The sequence below is a fragment of the Podarcis melisellensis genome (genome assembly GCF_964234715.1).
Source record: "Podarcis melisellensis genome assembly, chromosome: 4".
Lineage (NCBI taxonomy): Eukaryota > Metazoa > Chordata > Lepidosauria > Squamata > Lacertidae > Podarcis > Podarcis melisellensis.
The window spans coordinates 41,417,391-41,438,504 of NC_138531.1; the positions used below are offsets into that span (position 1 = coordinate 41,417,391).

The 21,114-nt window shown below is 37.9% G+C and overlaps 1 protein-coding gene across 5 annotated transcripts in view; it reads left to right on the plus strand.

Moving 5' to 3' along the window:
- CNKSR2 (connector enhancer of kinase suppressor of Ras 2) overlaps positions 1-21,114 on the plus strand; it is a 240,891-nt gene that overhangs the window by 128,888 nt on the left and 90,889 nt on the right. For all 5 annotated transcript variants that reach the window (XM_081909170.1, XM_081909169.1, XM_081909171.1 and 2 more), the window contains 4 exons: positions 1,365-1,567; positions 5,609-5,696; positions 16,215-16,256; positions 17,963-18,082. In XM_081909170.1, the coding sequence (XP_081765296.1) occupies positions 1,365-1,567; positions 5,609-5,696; positions 16,215-16,256; positions 17,963-18,082 (453 nt within the window). The remainder of the gene's footprint in view (positions 1-1,364; positions 1,568-5,608; positions 5,697-16,214; positions 16,257-17,962; positions 18,083-21,114) is intronic.

A 21,114-nucleotide genomic window follows, 5' to 3' on the forward strand; every position in this document is an offset into this window, starting at 1 on the left:
TCTTCTGCCATTTTTTGGCATCCTTAACTTTCATTTTCTTAGACGGAGATCTTATAGTCGAATAGCAAGTTTTGTGGATAATAATTGCTATCATATATTATAGCCAATAAATTTGTACTTACAAAAATATGTTCCTTTTATAGTGTATGTTTAAATAATTTGGCAATCCCATTTCCCCTTCCTTAGTTTAAAAATGAGCTGTGTACATGCGGGGGTGGGGTCCTTGTGCAAAAGAGGTAATGGTTCAGAGCCCAGTTCAGCACCAGTGTTCCAACTCAGCATTTTGTTGCAAGCATTAACTTTCTTTCTTAAAATGCCACCTTTATTGTAATTTGTCAAAGAAATATTTAAAGTAAATCAAATAAGACAAAACCACAATTTAAAACTCCGCAAAGCATAACACACGTGAGGTGGGATTTAACTAAGTCTTACTCAGAGTAGGCCTGTTGAAATCAATGGATCTAACTTAGTCATTTGCATAAATTTCAATGGATCAGCTATGAGTGAAACTTAATTGAATGCCACCCATGAAAATTATTGTTTGTAAGGGTTGTTCCACACATCTGAGGAGTGTCTACTTTGGATTGTGCTCCATTTAGTCAAACCATCTATTCAAACAAATGAGCTAGCTCACATGTGCACCGTGCAAGCCATAGCTGCATCTGGATTAAGATGATTTAGTGTAGGTAGGTATTATGTAACAAGAGCCAAAAAAAAAAAAGTTTTTAAAAAGTTGGTTTTCTTAACTAAGTACATTTTAAGGATAAGCTTCACAGCATATTGGAAGCTTTTCCTAGAAATATCCACACATTGATAAAAACTACTCAAAGGAAGGCAAGAGTTAAGACAGTACTGCATCATCTGCAGCCCACATGGTTATACAATATGAATGTGTTGGTTATAAATGAGTATGGCCATACTTGTTGCTGTAAAGATGTGGCTTTTGGCTTCAGGCTTGGAGGACTTTAAAAATGTTAGCCCCTGGCAAGAGGAGGGCCACCTCTTCTGCATTTAATAGATATAGTTTAGTTTACATGAGATTCAAGATTCAGTTTCCTGTATTGACAGAGCAGATCATTTCTTATGTCACACAGATGAAAGTGGGTCTATAGAGAGGTTAAATTGATTAAAGGCTTAAAATTGCTTTACAGGATATCAGAAAAGTACACTTGTTTGTTTCCCTAGATAAAGATTACATAGACTTTTGCCCAAGTCTGTGTCAGTATTATTTTGGAAACAAAGCATGCAAGGACTTTTTAAAGCAGTTTGCCATGTATGCTTAGATTTTAACCATTCTTGGGGTTTTGTAGTGCTTTCTATAAAGATGAAGAACTAACTGTTTTCCCGATTTCTTTTAAATGCAGAACTATGGACTGGAAACTGAAAACCTAAAGACACTTTCTCACAAGCTAAATGCGTCTGCCAAAAACCTTCAGAACTTTATCACGGGAAGAAGGAGAAGTGGTCACTATGATGGCAGAACCAGCAGAAAATTACCAAATGATTTCCTTACCTCAGTGGTGGATCTGATTGGAGCAGCAAAAAGTCTCCTGGCTTGGCTAGACAGGTAATTTCAGGACTTTCATGGATGACCATTTTAGTCATGCACATTCACCTACATGTTCATATGCTGTTTGTTAGAACACTATATTATAAAGTTATACCTGCAAGTAGAAGTTACCTGCTTTAAAAAAAAAAAGAGGAACTATCACAATATTCGGTCTGGATCTGCAAGTGTGGTAGAAACTGTCTGAACACAAGTTTTCTCTCCTGAAGACAAATCCTCAGAATGCAAAGAAAGTATGTTGAAACAACTTCTGCCATATTTGGAATATATGTCTTCACCCATTAGGAAGGAGCAAAATAATGACAGCTCTTGGTACTTTGTTTCTTATTATTTGTTTCATTGAAACATATGTATTTTTATTTCACTGAAATGTGTATCTTATTTTTCAGTTTGAAAAACCACATTCCCCCAAATCAAATAAAAATATTAAAGCTACAGAGATAGGTCATCCAGAAAACCCCCAAATGCAAAGGAATGATAGCCTTTGGGGCCAACTGCCTAAAATATGGAACTTAGCACACAAGGCTTATAGCTACCTGCTGCATTCCAAGGCACACCTAGATGTTCTTCCAAGGAAGAACTGGCAGTGCAGGTAGGGCTCATATGAAGGGCTAACTAGGTATGAAGGCAAATTTGTTACATGCAATCAATGCTATTTTATTTTCATTAGGACCAGAATGCATGGGTTAACCCTTTCTTCCCTTGCCATGATCCTGATCTACTATTAGCCCAGAAAAAAAAGCTTCATTGGTACCATTGTTTGTGTTCTGTGGATTGAAATTCTGAACCACATATCCATGGTAGCTATTACCGGTAAATGTAAAAATGGGAAAAGAAACAAATATTCAAAGGTGGGTCTTCATATTTATTTGGCTTAGAGTATTAAAGATGTAAATATTGCCAGTTTGAATTATCCCCTGTAACCAATTGAGAGCTAAGATAATGATATGATTGGGGTAATATGCTCCAAGCACCCAACTCCAGTCAATATCCTGTTTACAACATGTTATAAAAATCCCATATGGATGTGACCCAGGCATGGATTACTCTGCCTGCTCATTCTTTCATTTAAATATGGCCTCAGTATTTAGTGGGGAAGTCTTCAAGGAAAGAGTAGATGAATTTGGAAGTGAATTACATTCCTGTTTATTGTGTGTGCTTCTGCTTACCATTAGGCCTACTATTAGAAAGACCTGCATCTCTGTGTCTTTCTTTATCTCTCAAGAGATGAACTTCCAAATGAAGTCTCAATCTTCTCCATTGCTTTTCTTGAAGACTCAGTAACTTTATATTGCATATTAGTGGTGCTGATTAATCATTTTGGTTAGTGGTGACCTGTCTTTATCCCATACCTAACAACATTTTGCCACTGTAGGGACACACATGTAACAGAGCATTGCCCAAGCTTGCTATCCCATTGTTAAAGGATCTATACAGCTATATGCTTTATCAATTTACTCTTCAAGACCCTGCAGTTTTTCAGAAGATAATAGGATATTTGATCTACAATATGTTATCAGAAGCCCAATGCTGTAGTTTAGCAGCTGCAGTGTTTGGAATAGTAGGTTGTGCACTGCATGGTACCTTACTAATCATGTGTGTGAATCTTAAAATATGACAATGCAAGAAACTCAAAATAACAACATTTTAACAAGATACCAAAGGGCAAAAATGAAAGTGATTTACCATGGACAGTAACGTTATCCATCTTGTGTACCTACTATTGTGGAAGAAAGTTGTTTTAGAAGCTGTGGTTGCTAACTGTTCTTATATATCCTGTTCTTTCCTCCTTCTCATGCCAAGTAATACTGCTTTCTTTTTGCATAATTGGCGTTAGTGGTCTCATTTTTGTCTTCATGCTTCCCCCAATCTAAAACCCTAAAGCCTCCAAAGCTAATGTGCTGTGGAGTATGTTAAGAATGAGATGAATATTTATAAGGTTCTCTTTTTTAAAAAAAAACTTGCTTTCTTTAGGACCACTTCACTCTTTCCTGGTCCACCTGTTGAAACAGCCATTTCAGTGCAGTATTTAAATCTGCTCCATTTGGCAGCAGCATTACACCTCACCCTTCCTTCAACTCACTGGTTTCCTCTGAGATTTCTGTTATTTTTTCCATCTTTCCATGCTTTTAGTGTTGAATACAAGTGAGGGGAGATGGCAGGAGAATATTTTTACAAATGCTTCATATTTCCATGTGAAACAAATTTAAAGGGTGAGAAGAGAACCACGTAACCTGAAGAATAGGACTAGGAACTTCTCAAAGAAATGTCTTTTAAAAAATATCATTGAGATGGAAAGTCTTGAGCAAGCTTAATATACAATTCTTTATAGTTTGGAAGTCATGTATGAAAGGGTTTAAAATAATCTGGCTTAGAATTTCACTCCACATGATTCTTTTTGTAGCTATCCTCTGCTGTGTCATTTTATAGAAAAGTACTCATGAGAGCCCCAGAACCAAACACTGTTTACCTGATTGTCTGAGATAAATCTTTTTTCCCATTTTCCCTTTTTCTAGTAGAGCATGCTAAAAAGCTCAAAAGGCAAACAACTGTGGTAGTTTATAATATAGATAATGGTGAAGATTAAAGTGCTTTGAATGGAAGTTACAAGTCAGAATGGGGAAGAATTGTCGTTAGTGCTGTAGAAAAATCCAGAAGGAGACATAACTGATGATGGCTGGGAAATGTTCTACGTTTCTGGCATGTGTTGTGGTTAATATTGTGCCCATGCTAAAATGTTCATGTTCATTTTCTCCCTTCTCCTCTGTTTTCAAAAGAGGTTTTGCAGAAGTACAAAAAGGCTTTTGAACACCCCCCCCCCCAGAACAAGCCAATGAATGTGCTGAGTGACCTTGAAATGCTCTATGACAGTTTGGGGGTGGGGGAAGAAACGTAGGATAATGGAATGGGGCACCACAGAGGTGGGCATACAGTGCAACAGTGAAGAGGAACATTGGGCACTGCATTAGTATGCAGCAGGTTCCAGTTCCAGGTGTAGAATGCACTTGGGCTGACAAATCTAAAGGAAAATCTCTACTCAGTCACAAAGTTTGCTGGGTGGCCTTGAGAAGTCAATGTCTGTAAACTTAATCAAAAGGGGCACTACAGAGGGGGAGGGATAGGGTTATCACATGTACACATCTGATTTTTATATGGGTAGTAAAAGTAAAAAATAACAAATGAGTCCCTCAGGTTCAAGGATCATAAGCAGAAAGATTCACTCTTAGTAGAAGTTGTGTAATTAAAATTTCCAATGTCCCTTTATATGAAGAAAAAAACATTTCTTTCATTTAAGGTCAATCATAGTGCTGTGTTTCATAGTGCAGCCTAAATCAGTTCAATAAATGATGCAACATTCCTGCCTTGGGATGTAAATAATGTTGTATTAGAGTAGCAAAGAATAGCATGAGAGAAATTTGCATCTGCACAAATGTTGTCTTTTGTTCTCTTTGGGGACCATTGTGTTTCTTCTTTTCTGGTTATTAACCGGTTTTGCCTAGTGGTTGGAGGGTATGGTTAATCTTCTCCCTTCAAATTTAGTTGCAGCTACAGGGTAGAAGATACTTTTTCTCTTTCAATGTTCTCCAAAATACACAAATATTGTAGATAGCCATTTTTATCCATTTGGAAAACTTCAAAAGCCATAGGATGTTAATACCCTTATTACGTTCTGACAATTCAAAATGTCATAGAACCCTATGAATATAAAACACTTCAAAGGAATAAGTTTCAGCAATGGCTACATGTAATGATCTTGTACTGTAACTGCTTTCAAAGCAGTGTATTATAGGCATAGGGAAACTCGGCCCTTCAGATGTTTTGGGACTACAACTCCCATCATCCCTAGCTAACAGTGGTCAGGGATGATGGGAATTGTAGTCTCAAAACATTTGGAGGGCTGAGTTTCCCTATGTCTGGTGTGTTATATATAACTGTAGCATATTTGTTTTTCATAAATGCTATTGTTGAAGTCGTCTGTGTATACTTAGTACTTAAAGAGAAACCATGATTTCATTTTATTAAACTTTTTCATTTTTTCAGATCACCTTTTGCTGCTGTGACAGATTATTCTGTAACAAGGAACAATGTCATACAGCTCTGTCTTGAATTAACAACTATTGTACAGCAGGTATGAGGTCACCTTCATATCTTGTTTAATTTTATTTTAAAAGAAGCATTCTGTGTAATATTGTAAACAGAGGTTTCCTCTACAGTCAAACCATTTTTATTTGCTTAATAATTAAGATATCTACAGTGCCAATTCCTGCCTGGTAATTTTAGAATACTTCATTTTATGTTAATTTTCTTGTAGGGAGAGGAGAGGAAGAATGTGTCAGGAAATTTTGTATTTTTGGGAATTCTTACTTAATATTAAATAATTCATTTCCAGTATCTTAGAGATGTTTCATTTACCACTTTGTGAGAAATTATTTAGAAGGCAGGATATACATTTATTAAATAAAAATCTAATCCCCCTCCCCAATATACAGTAGAACAGTATCATGTTTTTATGGCTATTCACCTATAACAGTATAAGAAGGCAATTTATTAATTTGCACATTTGACTTATCTGGAGTGGAAGGAATTAATATTCACTGTTGATCTATTTATTAAAGAATATAAAGAAGGAACAGTATTACCAGGCAGTTTAACACTAACATATGAACATATTAGTTTACAAGTGAGTGGGACCAAAGTGGAGAAAAATCGGCCATAATGATCATAGCTGTCTCCCATCTGTATTTTATTATACATTAGTCAGTGTCTCATTTTTACTCATGCCCCTTTGGCATGTTTGAAAGATTGCTTCTGCACGTGCAAAATTGGCCCCTACTTATTGAAGATAAGTTACCTACAAGTAATGTTGATTTCATTGAACATGCATTTATTATAATACAAACAGCCTGGACAGGCTGTGGCTGGACAGAGGGTGAGATTCAGTTAGTGCAAGTAGTGCTTTCTTATGCAGCTAGCGTTCTTGTTCATCCCCCTGTTGCAGCCCCCTGCACATTCCTGCACACAATCTGCTCTGGAAGGTTGAGGGACATTCTGGAGCAGATTTGGGGGGCATGCCAGGGGTGGGAGAAGGAAACTGGAAGTCCCATTGTGCAGGCAGATTTCCATTGCATAGGATAATACCAATAATTGTCTTGTAAATTTTGTGTATTTTTCATTATACAATTTAAATTAAATACCCATGTTTTATTGTTTACATTTAGAAGTGTTGTGATGCTAATTGGGGACTATCATACGTCATCAAAATTTATAGTTAATATTGAAGGTATCACATACCTGTTTTTAGTTCATAGCATTTGAGATTTATGACAGAATTTATCTGAAGGACTACTTTTGGAAGATTACTTTGACTGCATGGAGATTATATAAAATTAAATAATGGCAGGGATTATGCAATTGTTCTTATATTCATTCTTATGTTTGAAGGCATGTATAAAATGTATTGGGTCTGCTGCATGGATCTCTCGGTTTAATTATTACTTGTTCACTGTGCTTGAGAAATATGGTGGTTTGGGGCTTCTTGGACACATTTACTTTATAGTTGCATTTTGACAAAATGTATTAAGGTTTTAGAGCTGCCATACTTATTTCAATTATAGTCCTTTATAAATAAGTTCAATAAATTATTGTTAGTTAAATACATTTTATAAGTCTTTCCCTACAATTCATATTATACATATATATAGAAGCCATTTTGGCAAGATAGCAATAATAATAATAATACCCACACATGAAAGTTCCTACTGATGTCTGCACATAATTTCTTCAACACATTTGATATAATTCCCATAACAGAAATCTTTATGTGCATAATTGTGTACTTCTCAGGGGATCATGTGTTCTTGAAGCCATCTCCTGAACTATGCTCCTTTCTATGTAAAAGTGTCAGTGAAACATTCCATTCAGGCTGGTACTTAATATGGGTACTTAGGAAAGCATGGGTTGTCTCTTCTTGACTTGTTTCCCTGACAAAATAGTGCTGCAGCTTCCTAACATACCTTAAGATGTATGCAGGGAGGGAGGGAGATTTCTAGATTAGGGTCTGTTGTTTTTTCTTCACATCCAAATGCTTCCAAGGCTTCCTTTTGGAATCTAATCACAAAGCCCATGTTGATTCCACACTCTTGCAGATAGGTGTTGAAAGCCTCATCTACTTTTTGTTGATTAGGGGTTTCAGAACAGCAGAGTGGTGAAATGTTATTTTTATTCGTCTTGCTCCCACAAACACCTTGCTCATACTGCTTCAGGTGGAGGAAAAGGGCTTTGTGTTTTCTGTTTCTATATATATATTTGAAAAGCAGCATGTACAAAAATCTGATTGGTTTCCACATTGCTATAAACATTGTGCATAGAACTGGTTGTCCTAAGTCTATCTCCCTGGCAACACTGGTTGTCCTAAGTCTATCTCCCTGGCAACAAGAGCCTTTTCACAAGTTATATAATAAATTATATGTATAGTCAAGGTCTTTTCATAAGTTAAAAGTTTAATTTTTAAAAATTCCATTTGTAGAAAAGAGAGAGGCTTCTAGTAGCTTTTCCTGTGGTTTAAAGATCACATTTATTTGTCTTAATGCTTATTAGTGCCTTCTCATACTTCAACAGGGAAAGAATATTGCCCTGGGAGACAGCTGTGTGGGCATCTTCACCTACTTGCTAGACATTTCAGCTGACATTTATGTAGATAATGCAATAGAATTCCATCTGTAAGTTTAGTGTAGGTGTGAGTGCCTTCAGTTATTTCCCACATATTCACCTCATTTCATTAGGAGAAAGATATATGAAAATTACTGTAATGCATTTCTGTACAGTTTCTCACAAGTTTGTTGTATTTCAAATACTATGGCGGTGGTAGAATTCACATGGGACAAGCAAGAAACAAGGAGTGAGGAACTAAGTAGGTAGGTCCTGGAATAACTAGATAGGTAGGATAATAATAATTTATATTTATATGCCGCCAGCCATTCTGGGTAACTTCTAACAAATTAAAACATCAAACACAGGAAAACATTAAACATTAAAACCTTCCCTATACAGGGCTGCCTTCAGATGTATTCTAAAAGTCATATAGTTTATTTCCTTGACATATTACAGGCAGGCATTCCACAGGGTGGGCGTGACTACCAAGGAGGCCCTCTGCCTGGATTCCTGTAACCTCAATTCTCTCAATGAGGAAGCTGCCAGAAGGCACTTAAAGCTGGATCTCAGTGTCCAGGTTGAATGATGGGAGTGGAGACACTCCTTCAGGTATACCGGGCCAAAGCCATGTAGGGCTTTAAAGATCAGCACCAACACTTTGAATTGAGCTCAGAAGCATACTTGGGAGCCAATGTAGATCTTTTAGGATCGATGTTATATGGTCCTGGCAGCCACTCCCAGTCACCATTCTGGCAGCCACATTCTGGATTAGTTGTAGTTTCCAAGTCACCTTCAAAGAAAGCCCCACATAGAGCGCACTGCTGTAGTCCAAGTGGAAAATAACCAGAGCATGTACCACTCTGGCAAGACAGGGTGCAGGCAGGTAGGGTATCAGCTGGCGTACCAGATGAAGCTGGATAAATTTAGTTGTTTGGAAGTTTTGGATAGCTAAATGGATGTGATGCACTGGCAGAGGAAGAGGAGTGGGGGGGGAGCGCACCGCCCCCGGCAGCATAATCCAGGTGGGGTGCCATCGCAGTTGCGCCCCCTGCCCATGCTGGGTGGCACGCCTCTGCAGGCAGCATGCCACACCCCTGTGGGCAGCGTGCCCCACCCCTGGGACACGTGCCAGCCCCGCCCCCGCCTGCTCTCTGCCCCCTCCCCCGGTGCCGGAGAATGAAGTTCCGCCACTGATGTGATGTAGATATATATTTGCAAGATATATATTTGCAAGACTCAGAAGGAGACTGAGCCATATGATAAAATGGGTATACTGTGATTTTGCTTTGAGCCATTATTTAATCCTGGTGCAGATCTTTGCATGCTGTCCCCAAAACCATACAGCAGGGGTTCCCAAACTGGTAATCTGTGGTATGTCTTTAAAAGTACAATAAAAAATCATATAACATGTAGCACAGCTCATAGCAGTTGCTACAACAGAGAGAATAAACATTATCCCTCTGAATATGGTCGTATTATTCCAGTCCCTTCTCAGTGGCTCAAGCTTTATGGAACTGAAGACATGTGCCACTTTTGCCTTAGTGGATGATAGATTATCCTCTAGCTGGATATTTTGAGGAAACAATAGTAACTTGCTGTTTGGAAACATAATCTATATTTGTCCTGTATTGGTGAAAAAGGATCTAGTGGACTGAGCATGGGTGCTTTAGATGTGTCTACAGTTGTGCATGGCTGCTGCTGTTGTTAAGTAGAGCATGCTGTCATAAATTTAGAAAAACAATACAGCAATTTTACCTGGTGGCTGCATGAAACATTGGATATGCCAATATTTTCTTATTTTTTCCATTTTCCTTTACGGTGAGGATTATTTTAATTGTAAACCTTAACAATATGGAGAATTTATATTTTCTAGTTGTATGCATATATGGATTTATGTTTCAAGACAGCTCTTTGAGTTTAAGATTGTGAACTTGTTTGTTCACATTTCTAGGGCATATTTTTGTTTCTATTGAATTAAAATAAACAAATAATAGGATTAAATTTGCTTATTTATTTTTGGCACTGAGGAATGTATTTAAGTGTGTGTTTATATGTGTACGCGTGCTTGCATTAGTTATTTCATTTATTATTATTATTTTTGAAACTACTATATTGATTTTCCGGTATAATAACTAAGGAGACAACAATAACATTAGAACAACTCACCCTGCTTTCCAAGGTAGAGGCAGTGTTAAAGAATAGGGTTTTTTATTTTCATTGTATGTTCCAACCATAATACTGTACATAGAAAGATTACTTTTAAAAGATAAAAATAAGAACAAGGCTAGAATTCTTAAAACAGCCAAAGACAGCAAAACCTATTGAGTTCATTGTTGAAATAGACCACAATCCTGTACACACTTGGGAGTAAGTTTCACTGAGCTGAGTGGGATGTACTTCTGAGCAATGTGCATAGGATTTTGCTGTTAATTGGTAATGCTATCAGTACTTTTTTTTCTAGAAAAACAGGTGCCAGTACTCACCATGAAGTTGTAACAGTGAGTGCCACACTTTTTAACAGTAACAAAAAGAGATGCTAGTACTGTGTATCATTGAGTACCCCCCCCCCAAAAAGTACTGGCTATCAGTAATAATGTGAAAAACTGTTTAGAAATAGGACAAAGTTACATTCAACTTGGCAGCTATTTGCATTTTTTAAACAAGACTTTAATAAAAATGATTTGTAGAAATGTGAGTCCTTAATCTTCATGCTGTACCATTTCCCACTGATTTTAAAGTAGCATAGATTATCTTTGAGATTCATCATAAAACACAAACTTTGACATGTGGTGAATATTGCGGATTATGGAGGCCAGAGTAAAACTGGGGAGGGGGAGAGTAACTCATTAAATTATCAGTGAAAGAGGTCAATGTGCACAGAAAGGATTCCTTTTGCAAGTAACACATTGAATACATATTTATTAGAAGAATATCAGTAAAATTCATTGGAAATGGTAGATGGGTCACTGGGAGAAAAAAAGTATAATTCTTTTTTTTAACATCCCACTAAATAACTATTTGTTGCAAAAAGAATTAAGAAATGAGGAATATGCTAGGGAAAATATCTAGGGCCTTACAAAAAATACACAGTTTCAAATATTAAGATCATTAATAAATAGTTTTCAATGGGGGGTGCATTGCTTGGCTACTGCAGTGCATCTACTGTAAATGAGGGGGAAGGAGCACCAGTGCTTGTAATATTATTAATATATTGCCTTCAAGGTACAGAGTGAAAGAAGCAAAGATGTCCTGAAAAACACTTGTTTGTTTTCTGGCAAGTTGTTGCATTACTTAGTGAGTGGTTAGAGATGATAATGGGCTAGATTAGAGGTAGTTAATGGAAGCTTAACTCTAGCAAGACAAAAGTGTTCTTGGCTAGGGGGGAAAGGAACTAGGAATAGGAATTAACCCTGTTTTGGATAGGGTAGTACACCCTTGAACACTCAGTTTAGGAATACTCCTACATTCAACTTCGCTTCTAGGTGCTCAGTAGAGGCCATGGTCAGGGGTGCTTTTGTCCAGTTTATGCTGGTGCACATAGTGGCACATCCCTTATTTACACCAAATATTACTGCAGTGTGCTCTGTGTGGGGCTCCTTTTGAAGAGTCTCTGGAAATTTCAGTTGGTCTACAAAGCACCAGAAAAGGTTTTGGTGAACACTGACAACTGGATGCAGATAGTACTTACCGGTACTTTTACAACAGCTGCATGTTCAGGTGCGATTTAAGGTACTGGTTATTACCTTTAATGCTCTAAATATTCTAGGTGCAGGATAACTTGAGGCCTGTCTCCTTCCACATAATCCTGTCCTCTCTGCAAGATTTCACGCAAGGTGCTTTTGCGTGGACAGACGGAGTCCCCCCCAACCCCAGGCGACTCCTGAGTGGAATAACGACTCAAGACAATATGCTGTGGGAATAAAATTGGCCACAACTTTATTAAAGTTTCAGATGTAGGGAGACCTTGGCTTAGGCATTGGGTGTTTATCCCTCCCAGTCCCTGGCTGGGGATCTGGGGAACATCAGGGTTATCCAGAGTGGGTGGGGATTGGGCTGGCTCTGGAGAACATATGTTCAAGCAGAGAGCCCACCCCTCTTCACAGGGGAAAGCAATTACATCCAGTTGGCGTATGGCCAATGCTTCCCCTCAGAACAACCCCTTTAACAGGGGACCCTGGGATCACCACAGTGGGGGGCGGGGGCGGAGGTTACCGCTTCACGCCCACCCCCATTAAGTGAAGATAAAGGATTCCACCCAATGCCTGAAACTGCCAAAGTTGTGACATTTTGCTACAAGGAAGGCAAAACCTGCCAATGCAGGAAAATTCCTCTCCAGCCCTTCAACAGCGACCATGCTGTAGCAGCACCTGTGTACCTGTGGAGAAGAGGTTAACCTGCAAAGGAAGGCTTAAATGTGGGAGGGCAGGTTGGGAGAAGCTCTGGAGCCAACTGGCGATTCCCAGGTAAGATCCGCCCTCTATTGTGTGGGTATGGCGGTCCCTCTCCCTACCTGGCCAGGTCCCCTGGCAACTCCTCCCCAGGTGGGATTGGGTAACTGCTTAAGGTAGGTGGAGACCTCCAGATATCCAGCCTGAGGTGGGTGAAACCAGGCTATATGGCCACATAGGATCTGGGGGGCTGCGCGCGACCACGCAAAAGGCACCCCCCATTTGATGTAGGGAGCGGTCATTCCAATGATAGAACATTGGAATGTCCAGTGGGACATTGGAGATACATGCTGTGTGACTGCCTGGCCCTGAATTCTGGTCCACATAATTGTTTTTAAGATATGCTGTATTTTTCAAGCATGACTGTCATTTGTAGGTCTCTTTTTTTGCAACAGAGAAGGATTTTATGAACATATATTTTTAATAAAATATGTCCTGTGCAGTATTTAGCAGGGCTGATGTCTTTGGCCTGTACTCTATGCTGTTGGCTCCACTTCGTATATTGTGTTATGGTGTCAGTCTTGGCCCATGGTCTTGAGTTGCTGCTGTATAAATCACAGTTCCCTCAGATACTGAAGCTCTCATGATTCTAGCTCAGTTTTGGATTGTTCAAACCTTTTTTTTTACATCATGCACTTCTTTTCCTCATATATTGATAATGTGAGTTTGTATTTTGCTTTTCGAAAACTTCATTCAGTGCTATCCATTCCGAGTAATTTACACAAACAAAATGCTTACTGTTTCTTTGAAACTATGTAGTTCCCATGGATACTGGCATCACAGTTTCTAAACTGCTAAAACTGAAGGAGCTGTACTTGAATTTAAATAGCTACGTCTTAGGTAATTCTCTTCTGTTGCATTATATTGTGTTTAGGTAGAGTTTTTTTTTGTGGGGAAAGGACCTTAACCAGTGTTAGAAACTGAGATATGAAAGCTAGGAGCTAAATGGCACGTTAAACCTAGATTATGGGCGCAACAACGGAATGTCTAGGCACACTTTTTAATAACTAGAATACAAAGACGAAAATGAATGAACTGTAGCTAAAATATTACGTTCATTTTTCCCGTGGTCTAGTCCTTCCCCTGCCCACTCTCCTAATATTCTTTAAAGGGCCTCTAGAGAGTAGCTTGAAGTGGGGAGGCAGAAAATGGTCTTCCTTTCCTTCCACTTTTCAGTTTTAATCTGAAATCTTAGGTGCAGTACTGCACCCAGAGCTCAGAAACTGCTTGCACTAATGAAATTCCCTGTCACAAAATGCACCTAGAACAATGGGTGTTTTGAACACTGACCATAAAAAAGTTTAGAAGAGGTGGGAGTCCATAACAGTAGTGAAGCTCTAGCTGTGTTGAAGGATGCATGAGGCTAGATATTTAGAGCCCTGTAAAGGAGCAACTTTCATACTTATATTTCATAGCAAGCACTGAAAGTTGCTTTCCTTTCATTGTGTATACTGATAGCTAGGACAGAAGACCGGTTGCTGAAAGCACATTTATGACTAGAAGCACTTAATCCTAAAACCTGGTGCACCTGCAAATACTTTACATTTATTTTTAGATATACTACTGACATTGCAAGGATAATAAATTCACTGTTGAAGCCAACTGTGACATTAGCAAATGTTGTTCACATTCCTTCAAATTATTCTGTTTGAATTTGAGACTTCTGGAAATAGCAGGAAGGTTTTGAACACAGTCAGTGAGCTAAACAAGAACTTTTCTGTGTCCTAAACTGCTTTGGGGACCCTCAGATTCCCATTACTTCAAAGTGTATGCTGTTAACAGGTCTTTGCTCATAATTTTATAAGTCAGAAGTCCCATCCTCCTTATAGCACTTAATGCAACTTGCTCCATGGTTGAATTATGCTCACTTGTGCTCATGTTATAAAATCTTCTTGGTAAGTCTTGAGCTTTGCCTGAGCTATAATTGACCCAACTTTCCGCCCTGTGTTCTGGATTCCCATCAGGTTGTATTCTGAGGAACATGATTATGGTGAATTGGGCACTCAAAAATAAATGCAGAAGAAAGGGCATTCTTTTTATTTTCTTAGGGGTTTTGTTTGTTTGTTTGTTGGCTGCCTTCTATGTACTTCCCCCAAACTTGTGCTAGAAGAGTGGTGGTGCTTTGATCTATTTTCTCAGAATTAAAATGCATGTGCACAAAGAAAATGTTGTGTTTCCCTTCCACCAGATCAGATTGGCTCATCTGTTCCCTACATTAGCACAAGTGTGACTACAACGACTCACAGTGCAGTCGTAATCACATCTACTCAGTTGTAAGTCACACTGAATTAAGTGTGATTTTCCCCTCTAGTAAGTTGGTATAGCATTGCAGCCTAAATTTCCTAGAAACATTTCTCTGGCTAGTTTGCCTTTATTTGTTGGTGATTCACAGCAGTTTTGTTTTAAGAATTGTTTTGGTAAAAAGTTACTTCTGAGGAATTGCAACCCTTGGTTGTAAACCGTGTCTCCCAAACAATCACACCATACTTCATCTCCACTTCGAGTAAGTAAAAAGTGTGCTTATTAAGTATCCTTAATAAGAAATACATCTGTACACCAATAATACAGCTTTAATCCTTGATTTGTAGTCTAAAGTAATTTCTTTCTGACATGCCAGCTCATGAAAGGAATTCTTTTTGCCATGAAAAAAGGCCTGCTAAAATACCTCTCCTGGAAAAATTCCAGAAGGATAACCGTGTTTTACTTTGTCTTTAACAAATAAAGCATATTATAAAGCATATATTAAAAAGAAAAGCATATATTAAAATTCATCATTGTTTAAGTGCCACTGGTCTCTTCAAATTAACCCAGAATGACCACCAGTTTCTCTGTAGTCCTTGCCATATTACCTAAAGTTCCTGCAAGATTTATCAAGACTTGCCAGCATAGGATACAAATAAACTTATGCTAACTTTGGAGCAATGGATGGCACCAACATGTCTCTATTAGTGCTACCATTAAAAAATGTTAAAGATGAAAGATAGGTTTGTTTTACTCTTCATTGTGGATAAAATGGCCTAAAAATGTAGGCTTCCTTTCTACTGAGAAAAAAAATTGTGATATTGCAGTGTTTAATTCTACCCTAAGTGGTTAAGTGAGCTTAGCAACAGTAGTTTTTCTGTATCTGGAGCCTTAGAATGGTGCTTCTACATTGTGCTTTCCAATTTTCTTTATAAACGTTTGATTGACTTATTCAAAAAGAAAAATCTAAGAGCCTGGGGGCCCTACTGGCTTGGACTCTGGTACATGAGTATCCCCTGTGCTCCTGCTGTGTCCCCTGTCCCCAGTCCTGCCTCTGATTATTGAATAAATAAACCAGTGATAGAAGGAATTGAAAAGAATGGTGAAGGAAAGATGCATGCATGCACATGTGGGGAGGTGACATGGACATTATTTCTATATGAATACAGTTGGGAGAGAGGATGTTTGCAAAAGTCTATGAACAATTAAAATCATTCCTTTGTTTCTAGATTTAAACATATCATTGGAGCACAAAAATATTATTTCTGTAATATTTGATGTACTCTGTTAATTTTGTTTTTTTTCAGGATTGCACAGTATATGAAACAGAGAACAAAATTCTTCATGTGGTAAGTAGAATTTTTAAAAGAATATATGCTTATAATGAACTCAATTATTTGAGTGCCAATTCTTATAGGAACAAAAACTGCACCATGCAGGCTGACAAGGGTTGCAGGCCCCCACCCCCAAAAAACAGCTCAGTGAGAATTGTATATGCTTAGTGACCACAAAGCTGGCTGACTGTTGGAGGAAGAAGAGAAATATAATGGTTTATCCTGAAAAAGGGAATAGCACAGTGCAACATTTTCTTTCAGATCCCTCTTGTTTCCTTTAATAGTCTTTGATCACTTCAGCATTATCTTGAACATTATCTTTTAAAGTGCAAAAGTAATCAAATAGTCAAATATGGTATGAAGCTTTCTCTTACAATGAGAGCCATCAGAGCCCTAAAGGGTGTCCTTACTTCCTAACAATAGAGAGACCATTCTTCCCACTCTTTCTGGCTCTTTTTATAAATATTCACATTAATCCTCATTAATCCACAGAGTTTCTTGCTTCCCTTTCCTCCTGTTTGTGCATTCTACTCCCCTCTGCTTCATAGAATCATAGATTTGTAGTTCCTCCTGGTTTCTCTCCAATCTTTGTGTCTTCTATGAAGCAAGGACTCACTTCCTCCTTCTCTTATATTTTGAAAGACAGTGTGTATATGCGTGCTTATAATATGCATTAATCTGATTCTGTACTGTGATATGGATTCTGGTAAACTAGTGGCTGTAAATAATGTAAGTATAGCTCTAGTCCCAATTCCTTGTCTAACATATAGTACCTCTAACATAGAGTACCTCTAACATATAGTACCTCTGCTTGATTGCTGGTAGATAACTTTTCCCCTGAAGCCCCTATGCCACAGCCCATGCTTTTCAAAAGTGTCCATTGAGAAGGCTGTGTCAAGGTCGGGAGAAAAAAAAATCAAATTTTGTAAGCAGCCTTCTCTTTGTGGAATTTTGGATTTAGCTAGTTGCTTTAACCTCACAGCAATCCAACAAGGGAGGCAAGGCTGTGCCCAAGGCTACTCTGAACTTGAGAACTGGGTTGATATTTTAACCTGGATTTCCTACATCTTCTTTAATGGTAGGTGGCTGTGCACTGCACACCCATGAAATAATAAATCAAATGGAACATTTGAGATATAGTATAGTATATATAGAATTTACCAGCATCTTGTGCATGTCAGTGGAAAACTTCTAATTTGTATTTAAATCAAAAACCTCAATACTCTCCATCATGAGGGTGCTGATAGAGTAGTACAAGAAAAGGAGGTGTTAAAAAGTGAATGTAAATATTTCTAGATTGCACAGTGCCATTGTAGTCTGAAAATATGTACCTTGTTGTATTCTTAAGAAAAAAACCAAGAACAAAATCTAAGTCAGGTCCAGACTGTCTGAACAGCCCTTAAACCATTTTTTACATGGCACCACCATGGAAGTAGGGATAAGTGTAGAAATGTTGATGCTATTTGAATCCTTTAACCAGTCCTGCTCAGGTAGAAGAATTCGAGGTTTTTTTGATTGTCCTCTAATCATGATCTTTCTAGAATAAGGGACGAGTATGCTTATTCCCCAAAGAATGATATTCATTGCCACTTAGATAAAATAGGAATTTAATCTGAATATATAATAATGTATTTTAAAGGCCAAACATGATTACTGTCCACTGTGTTAATGAGTTTTCATATTCTTGATTGTTAATGGAAAATACACTTTTTTATTTCTAGTGTAAGACACTATCTAGCGTCTGTGACCACATAATCTCACTCTCATCTGATCCTCTTGTGTCTCAATCTGCTCACCTGGAAGTGATCCAGCTGGCAAACATCAAACCAAGCGAAGGGCTGGTAAGATGTACGCAGTTAATCAAAACTGTCATCCAGGTCGAAAGAAATACATTCTACGAATAAGACCTGTATTTGGCATATCTAGTTCTTCTATTTGTAGATGTGATCTTCAGTCAGCTAGTGGAAATTGCATATTAATAATTACTGTATAAAATTCTTAAGGAAATATTGAAAAAAATAGTACCAGTTGAAAGCTACCTCTTTTAAGTACTGTATCTCTAGAGGTTGGTAACCTTGCAAACCTGTGTCCCTCCTTTACGTCCTGAGTCGCATTAATGAGGAGCTCACAGTGCAATCCTATACATGTCTACTCAGAAGTTGAGTTCAATGGTGCTTACTCCCAGGTAAGTAAGTGTAGGATTGCAGCGAGAGGCTCTGAATGCAATCAGATATTTAATGAAGTTGCTTCTAGGTTAATGGGTTCAGGTCTGGGATGTGGATTTCTTGCATCCCATAAAATAAATTTATATGTAGCAGCTGAATGTTCTTAAAGAAAACACTTCCATATTGGTTACATAATGCAGGAAAAAATCCTGGTTAATTTAGGAAAATGTTTTCCCCCCTGTTATAGCAAGATTTATTGATAATGTTGTTACTTATATGAACTCCTTCGGTATATTTACAATAAGTTCCTCATATTTGATATGAATGTTTATGCAACAGTTAACAAGGTTGTGGTGGGGCTGAAGAAGTAGTTCTGTTTTCACAAAAAGAAGTCTGATATACCAGCAGTACTGCAGGATGTGATAAAGCTCAAAGTCTTTATTTTAATGGATACTTTTTATATGTCACCTGAAGCTTTTTAAGACTGGATACTATTTAAATATTTTCAAAATTTGTTCATCCTGTACTTGGTGCACTCTGCCCTGCCCAAACCTTCCATTCCTACTGTAGTACTATACTGCCGTTCATTCGTAATCTCATACTTGTCTCAGTGCCACCAGTTCAGGTAAAGACCATTTTCAGTACCATTGTCTGCTGTTTTTTCCATCTCACATATCGTAACTAATGTTGGTTCTTCATGGTTTCACTGGGATTCATAAACCTTTCCTAATTCAGCTCTCCTTTTATTGTTTTCTTCTTCCAGAAGTGCCCTTTAAGATGTGACCAAAACAATTTTATTTTACTGTAAATTTTCTATGTTTCAAGCCTCTATGGTTGGTTTTCTGCTGCTTTGTCGGTTTAGATGGCAAGGTTCTCCATGCATGGAGCTGTTTGTTCATTATTTGTTTACACTGTATATGGTACAGTAAAGTTATGCCTCTTAACAGTACTTCAAGAACAAAAAATGGATGACAGAAACATTGAATGTATCTTCAAATCTTTAACTTTTGCCTTTCCCCACTGTATTTTGCAGACAGTAAGCTCTTTAGGGCAGAGCCAAGTGGTATCAATTTCCTGGCAAAACATGTTATTTGGGGATTCTGTAAAGTATTGAGTTGTAATGGTTCCCTGCTTATGTAAACTATTTTTGACACCTATCATTGAAAAATGTTTCATGAGCTAAATTTGTGTAAGCTACTTAAATGTCTGCAATAATGATTGCTATAAAAGTGTGAATGGGTGTCTTCAAACCTTGCTATGATTATCATGGGTATTCAGCAGTTTTGAAGGGTCTTCTAGATTTTTGTATGTAGGAAAATGTAAGCAGAACAACTGGGTAACCCAATTTCCTATAGAACTTTTGATTTATCTGAAAGTTATTTATCATCTATATAAAAAGCAGGGAACAAGGGCTGCATTTCCATGTAGGGAAACCTTCTTGGGGCCCAGGCCTATGGTGGGCAGAGCAATGGATGTGACTCTTAACTTTTGTTCAGTAGGCTACATTCCAGCCACACAAATGCCACAGGCTTCTGTGCGCATGTACATGCATCTATCCATCATTGCAAGATTATTATCACAGTTCAATAATACAGTCAAGCTAGGCAACAGCACTCAAGGAAAATGTGATGCACAAATGGTGAGGGTTGCAGTCTGGGGTGAGGTCTGAGGGCAGGATAAAGAAGTTGGGGGGGGGATCCCATTCATCCTCTGGGCCTGAAATTTCTCACCACTGATCCCCATTTCTTACTGTTGCCAACTGGAAATAATGATAACAACAGAAGATACGGTAAATGAATTACAATAATTCATGTTAAAAGAAGGCACAGGAAACAAAGACAAGTAAAACCTCTTCAGCTAAGATATAGGCAATATGATCTCTAGAAGGATGGAAATAAGGAACAAAGTGAAGTAAATATTTTTTTGCCAACTTTTTATTGTGAGTGGTTTTTAGGAACCAAATGGTTGAACTATAGGCGATAAAAACAAGATAGAAAGGATGGAAGAGTGGGCAGGAAATGAGCTGGCTGCTTATTTTTTAATGAATGCATTTCAGCTTTTATCCCTTTTATATTTGAGGGCTCTAAGGCTTAATTGCTACTGACATTGTTGGGATGTTAGGCATTATTAATTTAGTGCACCATTTGTCATATCAAAGAATATATGTCTTTGGATAGCCTTGCACAATCGCATGCTACTAGGGATATACTGTGACCGGTGATAAATGTATGAGGGAGTTGTATACCATGTGCAAAGCCTGAGGTAAGGTATAGCTTGCAGAATTTTAAGACACAGGCAAGAAAATAGCTGTAGTGGTTAAGAAGCATCAAGATTCATTCATATGATCAATTTGCAGTTTTTTATCCAGATGGGTTGGTTTGTAGGAGGAGGGTAGACATTTTACATCACTGGTTTAATTACTATCACTGGTGTGTGTTTCTGTAATCTAGATTCTCAAAATATGAATTGGACTTGTTTAACTAACACTTGTTTAACCTGTCAGGGATCATTATGTCACTTTTGCCTGGATTCAGCATTGAACAGCAACTCTATATTTAGTTTTTGGTGTCAACTGTAGGGCTGGAATCTTGATAGAAAAGAAAAGTCAGAAGTGCATTTTTATCATTGTGCTGATAAAACCTAATTTGGCATTCCTGAACAACTAAATTCCCAAGTTCGAACAGCAAGACACAAACTTGAACAGAAAG